Genomic DNA, 10,684 nt, shown 5'->3' with positions numbered 1-10,684 from the left:
TTTTACAAATTATGAAAGTTGGCATGTAATAAATGTACGACGTTTATCAGCTTTCCCCCCAAATTTATATATTTTTAGTGACATGACAGCAGTAACTGAGAAGAGCAAAATACCCATCATGCCTTTCAATGTCCACATTGGAACTCTCAGTAGCATGTCACTCCGTGTAAGACTTAAATTTTCAAGTTAGGAAACCTTTTGTATATCAGTTTTCAAGGTAGGAAGTCTGTTGTATAACAACTTGTTTTAGTATTATGTTAAATAAAAATGAGAATAGCTTGGTAGAGACTTCAATCATGAATGAATCTGATAGAGCCATTTAAATTCAAGACTTGCGTTGGTCATGTTAGCTAAGTCTAACTATTAGCATTTGGTTGGCAGCGATTTAAGTTCAGTTAATTTTTTTTGTGGTTAAATTAATTATGCTTTCAATTATTTCAATTAAGGATTAATTAAATTCAACATTGTTTCATTCAAACTTAAAATTAATGTATTTAGTTAAATTCGTCCACTTTACTGACTACACTTGACTGTCAAGTGTGTTAGCCATAGTTTGGTTTTATAAAATACTTCATTGGTATTTGTAAAATAATTTAACTAAAACTGTACTTCACAAAACCTTTCAATCTTAATATAGTTTCATATAGCCTAGCCTATTTCTACTCATGCTATGTTTCAATAATTCCACATATTTTAGAGTGTCAGTGTTATTATGGTAAAAAAAAATGACAATAATAAAAATGATTTTATTTCAAGAATGAATATGATCCGAACACTTGATCAGAAATCGGGCTGATTGGGATGATTTCAGAGGATCGGAATCAGGTGAAAGGGATCGAGTTGTTATTTAAAAAAAAAAAAAAATATATATATATATATATATATATATATATATATAGTGCCCTCCATAATTATTGGCACCCCTGAAAAAGATGTGTTTTTTAGCTTCTAATATATTTGTTTTTATTTAAATAATATGGGACCTTAATGGAAAAAAAGAGAAAAATCCAACCTTCAATACAAGTGCATTCATTCAGTGGGGAAAAATCCCACATGTGTGTCACAATTATTAGCACCCCTGGTGTTAATACTTTGTACAACCCCCTTTTGCCAACAAAACAAGGTGTGGGGACTGAGATGGCCATGGGAGGAGCTTGATTTTGTGTCTGGTGAATCATTTCTGTGAAGATTTGGCCATATGTTTAGGGTCATTGTCTTGCTGAAAGACCCAGTGACGACCCATCTTCAGCTTTCGGGCAGAGGGCAACAGATTTTGATTTAAAATGTCCTGGTATTTCAAAGCATTCATGATGCCATGCACCCTAACAAGGTTCCCAGGGCCTTTGGAAGCGAAACAGCCCCACAGCATCACTGACCCACCCCATACTTCACAGTAGGTATGAGGTGCTTCTCAGCATGCGCATCTTTCGTGGCACGACAGACCCACTTAGAGTGTTTGTTGCCAAAAAGCTCAATCTTGGTCACACACAAAAATACACACGGTCCCAGTTGAAGCCTGTCAACCTGTGCTTTGGTCACATGAGAAAAATTGACAGAACACCTTATATTCCAGTGTCCCTTATGTACAAATTCTGGTTGTGTTTAATGACCTCAAACCTATGTATTTCATAGAGCACAACTGTATTATCTTGCTCCTGTAAATGGTTCAAGACAAACATTCACCAAACCCATAAATAAAACAAATGATAAATAAAGAATACAACAAGTCAAGTCAGGTCATCTTTATTGTCAAGTGTGCATATAGCACATACAAGACATATGCACATTTTAAATGCAAATGCAGTACATTGATGCACTAATGTGCCTTATAATCAGGTTGTGTCTTATGTATGAAAATAAACTCTAAACTCTATTGTCAAAAAAACACTGTACTCCCACTATCATAGTCACTCACACACACACACACATGCATAAGCCATGAAGATGCTGTATATACCGTATTGGCCCGAATATAAGACAGCCCTGATTATAAGACGACTCCCTCTTTTTCAAGACTGAAGTTTGAAAAAAGACATTTTGAACACCAAATTAATTTGTATACAGAAAATAATTTAAGTACATCTGAAACAAATGATTATAACAATATATTTGAAAGAAAAATATGTTATTTTGCCTCATTCAAATCTTTATATCTGAACATTTAAATATGCAAATTAAAGTACAATCACATTCGTAAATAAATGGCTTCTGGTTTTTGAAATGTAAATAAACCAATCTATTGTGAATAAACAACAAAATTGCAATAACTGCATTAACCATCAAAGTGAAGTCTAACTGTAACTGTAGTCATGAAACAAATCTGAATAAGGAAAAACATTGCAATAAAATAATGCAAACTGGTTAAACTAAAAAGAGTAGCTGAGATCTGTCATGACAGAACATCAATTCAATGACGTCTGGCGCCATCTAGCGTCATGAATGGTTATAATGTCTAGACTGCGAATATAAGACGACCCCCTCTTTTTCAGTGTTATTTCAATCCAAAAAACACTGTCTTATTTTCGGACCAATACGGTATAACACATACTCAAGGTTTTGAATTTGATACAAAAGCATACTTGCACTTCACCTCGCTCATTCTGGGGTCAGAGCGTCTTTTTATTATTTTAGGTTAGCAGTTTCTAACAGATTTAATCCCCCAACATGATTGATACCTGTGCAGGGAAAATGGGAGAAAAAAAAACTGTTCTATTAACAGATCAGTGGTTTACGGTGCCCTCCCACTTCTAGCGATATTTTCATTGGGTGTGCGTGTGCATGTCTGTGTGTGTATCAGTTGACCTATGTGGACACATGCAGTTGTACAGAACATTCTATAGGGCAGATTAAACTACTAAAATAATTTAAAAAGCATTGACAGAGCAATTTGTCTACTCACTGTTATTGCTTTGACCCCTATTATTGTCAGTGGGGTGGTTCATTTTAATGATTGGTTATAAAAGTGTTCTCACACTACAATGTAAGAGCTTTAAAACAAAGAAAGGAAAAATAATGGTCATTTCACAGTCATTAGATTACATTATAATAATTGGCAAATGTTATGTGGCCTTGGACTTAATATTCAAACCTAATAATTGTAATAAGAAGTTGACAGTTATTATGCATGGCAGATGATGAAATAAGTAATTATGTCTTCTGAAAAAATAGAGTTCCATACTGACTGCATGTTAGTCAGCCCCTAGATCACTACACAGTCAGTGAAATCTAATCCAGGGATTCTCAAACCTTGGGCTCTGCAAGCACCATCTATTGGGGTGCAGTTTCCCCCCCCCATTTTTCTATCGCATTTCTGTCGTGATGGGTAGGAAAGATCCGAAGCCACCTGAGAAAGACGCCAGCACAGTAGCAACCCCAACGAAAACCAGTGGAATAAAAAATGGATGATGAATGTTATGTCTTTAGATTTTTCTAATGTAAAATTTGTTCCTTGACACAGGTTAGGATAACTGGCCTACATTAAAGTTACATAATTGACCACAGCATGGATTCTGGATTCCTCCCACCCAGTACCATTGTAAGTTCTTCCTAGTCCCAAGTTTACAACTGGAAGTTGCTTTGATTTTCAACCTGTGTGTTGTTACACATTAGTGTATTGTAAGAGATCCATCAGGTGTGCCTCACCACTAATTTGGACAAAAAAAAAAATTTATTTATTATTATTATTTTTTTTAATATTAAAGAAATGTTAACAAGAAACAGGATAAAATGGAATGGAACAAGCTACAAAAAGTAACCTGTCTATCCATGTGTTTGACATTTATGTTAAAACAACACTTGGTAACTTTTCAGTTTTGGTCGATTTTCGCGATGCTGGTGGACAGAAGTGGTAGTGTTTTCTTTTAAGGAGGACTGCGTTTCCCATGAGGACCAGTGCACACCCGCAGTGTCGTAAAATCATCAATCAATCCAAAATGCAATCTCCCGGTCGCCTGCAGATGGATTAAACAACATTTCTGTTTTCAGCGGCTGTGGGAAGGATGAATAGTTATAAGGTAATGAATCCAGTTGTGGCTAAACAATAGCATATGTCGGTTAGCAACCATGTGGCTTGGTGTGGCTAAACCCCCACCCCACAGGAACTCGTCAGCGCTGACGAGTTCATTTGAGGGGGCTGTGGTTTTCATCACACCAGCGAATGAAAGCTTGGCCAATGTTTATTCTGTATATCAAAGTTACCGTAATTTCCCAAATATAAGGCGCACCCGTGTATAATGCGCACCCCAAATTTACTTGTAAAATCTAGGGAAAATTATTGTACCCGTTTATAACGCGCACCGTAATTTTAGCACCAATAAATAGAAGAATTCAAGAAAACAGAGCTTGTGTACAGATACAGAAATGTCATTTTACTGACTGGTGAAACACAGCACAAGCATAGCACATTGGTAGAGCAAAACATTGCCATAAACTGACAATATTTATGGTAATAATATGATTTGACAACTTCTCCAACTTACCAAAATCTAGGAGAAAACAAAACAGATGTGACTTTTCTTTTCATGGCTGCTGTATAACTTGCTTGCTTCATCATGATGAATAAATGTTTCTTCCATGGATTGATACGGTAAAATGAAAGTGAGAACGTAAGTCTGAAATCCGTGAGAGTTCATCGCTGTCAACACGACAGGAACAATAGGAACTATTGTTATTTGGGTTTGAGTTTCCCGAGAGACAGATATAGTTGACGGACACAGGAAGTGTGTGCTTATGTTTGTTATGGTCCGAGTTGCGGAGCTGCAATAAACGTTGACTCAAATGAGTTCAAGAAACTAAATTCTGTGCTTTATGAAGCGTGAAAAAAAGCAGAATTTAACACAGACGAAATCATTCGGCCGATTAGAGTGAAGTATTACCGAAACAAAATGGTGACGTCACGTACCGTAATGGTCGGCAACGGGTCGCCGCATACGTTTGTTCAACACAGCGTGGCCGTGTCAATTAAAAAAAAATCGGTTTATATATACATGTAACATATATATTTCTGTCTCCATCCATGTACCTGTTTATAATGCGCACCATGATTTTACAAGTTGATTTTGGGGGGGAAAAGTGCGCGTTATATTCGGGAAATTATGGTAATTAGTGCCAGTGAAAGCGATACAGACCGCCTCAAGATATAAAAGAGGTGTCATTCAACTAGTTGTCAGTCGACATATTATCGCAAATGTTATGAAAATATTATATAAAGGTTGAAAAGTTACCTGGTGTTGCTTTAAGTGGTGATCCAAACATTATGTAAATCAAGTCATGTGTACCAATGCTCATTTTACATTAATTTGTTATGTATTGAAAAGTGCCAATCTTGCTTAATATTGAATTACTGTATGCTTAATTAGACAGGAGAAGCATTACTCCCAGTGGAGAAGTCTATGTTAAGAACACCGTGTCAATCAGAAAAAGGAGGAAGCATCTTACTGCATTTGCTGGAATTTAGAACACATCTCCTTGAAGCTGTAGAGGAGCTGCACATTCGAAGGGTACGGTTGAAGTAGAAGATAACATGTTTCTGTCCTTGTGAAATATATTTTTCTCATGAAATTTGGAGTTGGAGTTTGTCATCCTTGACTATCCAGACTTGACCAGTATAGCTAGATTCTTATGACCAGTTTGAATTTTATTTAACATGAACTTCAGATGTCCTCATTCAGATTTCCAAAAAGACTGCTTGATATTTTAAATAGAACTAATTAAAGCTCAGTTTGGAAACAAAACATAGGGATATGTATGAATGCTCTTATAAAGTAACTATTGTCATGGCCTGATCACATTTATAGAATTTAATACCATATTACTGAAATGAATTGAAACAATAATTACCCCCCCCCCACCGCCCAAAATCACAGTTAGTGTTCATGTATTGCATATATGCATTTCCCTACTTAAAATTTGGTTTTGCACATAATGCATAGAATCTTAAGGCTGATTTTTTACTTCTGCGTTGCGGTGACGGCTGACCTACGCCCAGGGCCGGCCCAGGCCATTTGGGGGCCCTAAGCAAAATAATGCAAAGGGGCCCATATTTTTGGCCCACCATTTCGTCACAGTGTACTGTGAAACCCATACATGCAATCCAACCCATACGTCCATATTTTGTATATTAATCAGATTTTGTTGCACTGCATACTTCAAACTTCAAAGAAGAACTTCAAAGAAGTTAAAGCAAGGCAAGGCAAATTTATTTATATAGCACAATTCAACAAAAGGCAATTCAAAGTGCTTTACATCACATGAAGATCATAAAAATCACATGTAAGTCAATGCAACGTAAAAACCAAGACAAAAGATCGCATTTAATCACAAATAGAATAAAAATAAATAAATAAAAATAAAACAAAAATATAACAAAAACTACTACTAATAATAATAATTGAAATCAGCAATGGAGATAAGCACAAGAGGAATAGAAAGCAGGTAGATTGAAGTATATAGCCAGTTATGGATATGCAGTGCTAAACAAAAGCGTTTTTAGCCCTGATTTAAAAGAGCTAACAGTTTGAGCATACTTCAGACGTTCAGGTAACTTGTTCCAGAGGTGAGGAGCATAATAACTAAATGCTGCCTCACCCTGCTTGGTTCTTGTTCTTGGAATATGCAGAAGACCGGTTCCAGATGACCTTAGGGGTCTAGATGTCTCATAGGAATCTAACAAGTCAAGCATGTGTTTTGGTCCAAGGCCATTAAGTGTTTTGTAGACAAGCAGTAGTATTTTATAGTCTATCCTTTGACTCACTGGAAGCCAGTGTAGCGATTTCAAAACCGGTGTAATGTGGTCCAGCTTCCTTGTATTTGTCAGGACTCTGGCTGCAGCATTCTGTACTAGCTGCAGCTTCCTGACTGATTTTTTTATCAAGACCTGTAAATATACCGTTGCAATAGTCCAATCTGCTGAAAATGAATGCATGCATAAGTTTTTCCATGTCTTGTTGAGTCAGAAACCCCTTAATTCTGGTTATATTTTTTAGGTGGTAATAAGTGGATTTAGTGACGGACTTTAGATGGCTATCAAATTTTAGGTCTGAGTCAATAATTACGGCAAGGTTTCTGACTTGATTTGTAGCTGTAAGTGACATTGTGCTAAATTGCCTGCTTATCTTTGACCTTTCCTTTTTTGGCCCAAAAATGATCACCTCTGTCTTCTCCACATTTAACTGGAGAAAATTCTGGCACATCCATTCATTGATTTGATGAATGCATTTACTCTGGGAGACTAAGGGACTATAATCATGTGGGGACACAGAAATGTACAGTTGTGTGTCATCTGCATAGGCGTGATAGGAGATGGCATACTGTTCCATTATCTGAGCTAACGGAAGCATATAGATGTTAAATAAGAGTGGTCCAAGAATTGACCCTTGAGGGACTCCACACGTGAATTTGGTTCGTTCTGACTGATAGTTTCCGATTGACACAAAGAAATCCCTATCATGTAAATAGGATGTGAACCACTGAAGAATAGTGTCAGTAAGCCCTACCCACTGTTCCAATCTGCTGAGCAGTATGTTGTGATCAACCGTGTCGAATGCGGCGCTGAGATCCAATAGTAACAGAACAGATGATTTTCCTGCATCGGTATTCCGACGAATATCATTTAGGACTTTGATAAGCACGGTCTCGGTGCTGTGTTGTGGCCGAAATCCAGACTGAAATGAGTTAAAAAGATTGTTTTGCATCATAAAAGTCTGGATCTGTTCGAACACAACCCTTTCGATAATTTTCCCCAAGAATGTCAGATTTGATATTGGCCTGTAATTGCTAATGGTTGAGGCATCCAGATTAGGTTTTTTTTAGGAGAGGTTTTATTACTGCAGTTTTTAGTCTGTGGAAACTCTCCTGTTTGGAGAGAAGTATTTATAATCTGAAGTATGTCTGGGGGTATGCAATGAAAAACAGTTTTGAAAAAGTTTGAAGGAAGGATGTCAAGGCAGCATGTTGTGGCTTTAATTTTGACACAATTTCTGTTAAAGTGGCATAGTCCAAGAGGCTAAACTGTCTAAGATTGACATGGGGGACATTTTGGGAGGCATTTGGTGTAACAATTGTTAATCTGGAGTTGCACATAGTCTGTCTAATCTTTAGTACTTTGTACTTTAGTACTAAGGAATAACTTTTTTTAAGCTTGTAATCAAGTATCAAAACTCACAAAAGTCAAATAACGCAAACTGTAATAAACAAAATAGAATATAAATTAAACAATTGCCAAATTGGGGCCCCCTAGTGGTCAGGGGCCCTAAGCAGCTGCATAGTCTGCAGGTTGGGCCGGCCCTGCCTACGCCAATAATGCAGACACGATTTGGACCTTACGCCGCAGCCTGACGTGCGCCTCCAAAAAATCCTGACTACACGTCACATCAACGCCTCGTGAACGTCAAATAACTGCAATTGGTCCGCTCAGAATATTGTTTCCAGTTCAGCGCAACAACACCGCCATTTTCAAACATGCAAACACCTCTGTAAATGTCTTCTGTGCCGCCTATGCCTCAACATTTGTATTAACAACATTTGTTGTTCAATATTGATTAGCTGGAGCTCCAAATACATGCGTTCCATTTCCCTTGCCATTGCTGTCTATGACTGGAGGAAAACTGAAGGAATTCGACAAGAGTCCCCCAAAACTGTACAAAGACAAAGCCACAACCTCTTAGTGGCTTCGGCAGTGAATTACAGAGCAACGCGTTCCCTTGAAACAGAACTTCGAATGCTCAATGACAACGTAGGGTCTACGCCAGGGGTGCCCAAGTCCGGTCCTCGAGAGCCCCTATCCAGCTTGTTTTCCATGTCTCCCTCCTTGAACACACCTGAATCAAATGATCAGCTCATCAGCAAGCTCTGCAGGAGCATGATAATGATCCTGACTATTTGAGTCAGGTGTGTTGGAGGAAGGAGAAATGGAAAACGAGCTGGATAGGGGCTCTCGAGGACTGGACTTGCGCACCCCTGGTCTATGCCGTCGCTCTGCTGTCAACGGAACGCAGAAGCATAAATTGGGCCTTATTCCATCCAAACACAACAAATTCAAATGTATATACTCAAACAGTGTGTTTTTCATATATGCTTCATAAGGCACAATTTTAATCTGGAAGTGACAACCTCCAGACTGCTTTTCTCAGTGCAACAAGAAATATTGTGAATTAAAAAGCGATGAAGACAGAAACTCAGAGTTTACCTTACATATAAAAGATTGTGGCGCACCACCACACCAAAACAAAAGCCGCCAGGCATTGCAAATGAGATTTTATTTTTAAATTTAAAGATACATTCTAATTTATAATTTGTATAATTTCTCAATGCGTTTGTGCTTGCTATATGCGCCAGTGTGGGAAACCAGTTGACCTTTTGCAGTGTGTTGCTGCCACCTGTCGGTCAAAATAATTCACTGCATCTATTTAGTGACAGTTTGGCTCACAAGTCATTTACTTGCACAGTGATTGCTTTCTGCTATGTTTCCACCTCGGAAATGAATGTATACGTATGTAAGTATTTTATGTTTACAGTAACCTATTTATGTGCAGCATATGCATACCTCTGTGAAGAAAAATCTTATTTACGAAACTTCTTAAAGGGCAACTGAAGAGCTTTTCGGATTTCGCTCTTGAGTGTTTTACTCAGTTGAATTGTATTAAATGCATCATTCGCTGTCTCAAAAAGTCACATAAAAAAAAAAAATAATAATAATTGACCGCATAGTTTTTGAGTTATGGCCATAGCAACGAGGGACGCGCCGCCCTGCCGACCGCTACCTGATGACGTAATTTCCAGGGAGCCTCGCCACCACTCTGAACACGGAAATATAGCACCACGCTATCCTCGCCATATATTGCAAACATTTTCTAGGTTTTACTCGCGAGATTCGTCATGCCATCTTGATGTGTAGCGATGAATTGCTCATAGGAAGACTCGAGACTCTATAAGTGGTCCAAAAAAAACTTCTCCTGCAAAGGTTTGGACCGTTTTTGTGAGCATGCATACAGGCCCCCAATCGGCTCATTGTTTTCATCATTTCAGCGACGACAGCTTTGAAAACCTACAACAATGCAACTTTGGTTTTACAAAGACGTAAGTAGACCCTCTGATTCTAAAATTTGATGCACTTCTGTTGATAAACGAGGGGGACTCCTACTGCCTGTTTGTTGAAGCGCAACATTTTTTTTGTTGCTGTTGCCCTGTCATAAGTAGATAGGTTTGCTGACAGGTCTACTCATGTGATTTTATTACTATATCAATAGGTATTATGTAAATTCAAATGTCCCCAGCACCAAATAGGTCCTTTGCTCGTTGTTTTTTGGCCTGTCACAGGGTAAATATAAAGCCTATATATAAAACTATCCACCTGCCAGGCCCTAATGTATCAAATACATCTCAATAAAACAATAACTATTGTACTACAACATCAACATCAAGGTCTGCCTATTTGAAGAGGGAACAATAGCATCAAATAGATGCTGCTTTGACTGGGGCATTATTATTTGATCACCAAGAAATTATTATTACATTAAAATTAGGATTCATCCAATATTTTCATGCTGCTATGATTTTTTTTTTCTCCACCAGGAAGCCAAACATAAAAAATTAAGCGACTGAAACCCTCAACACGAGGGGAAAAAAGCGTTGCTAGTCAGTCGCCACCCAGTTTCCCAAACTCAAGAGAGAGTGAGTCGAGTCATGT

The 10,684-nt window shown here is 37.8% G+C and overlaps 1 protein-coding gene across 2 annotated transcripts in view; it reads left to right on the top strand.

The window, feature by feature from the left end:
* LOC130916875 (coiled-coil domain-containing protein 73-like) overlaps window positions 1-10,684 on the top strand; it is a 41,248-nt gene that overhangs the window by 917 nt on the left and 29,647 nt on the right. The window contains exons 1-3 of one of the 2 annotated variants that reach the window (XM_057837936.1): window positions 114-217; window positions 3,458-3,535; window positions 5,358-5,498. In XM_057837936.1, the coding sequence (XP_057693919.1) occupies window positions 3,503-3,535; window positions 5,358-5,498 (174 nt within the window). In that variant the 5' untranslated portion in view covers window positions 114-217; window positions 3,458-3,502. Of the gene's footprint in view, window positions 1-113; window positions 218-3,457; window positions 3,536-5,357; window positions 5,499-10,684 lie in introns of those variants that run through there. The other variant, XM_057837937.1, reaches the window with a different exon arrangement.

This window comes from Corythoichthys intestinalis, chromosome 5 (assembly GCF_030265065.1).
Source record: "Corythoichthys intestinalis isolate RoL2023-P3 chromosome 5, ASM3026506v1, whole genome shotgun sequence".
Taxonomy (NCBI): domain Eukaryota; kingdom Metazoa; phylum Chordata; class Actinopteri; order Syngnathiformes; family Syngnathidae; genus Corythoichthys; species Corythoichthys intestinalis.
The sequence above is the reverse complement of the archived record's forward strand: the minus strand, read 5'-3'. Positions and strand labels throughout refer to the sequence as shown.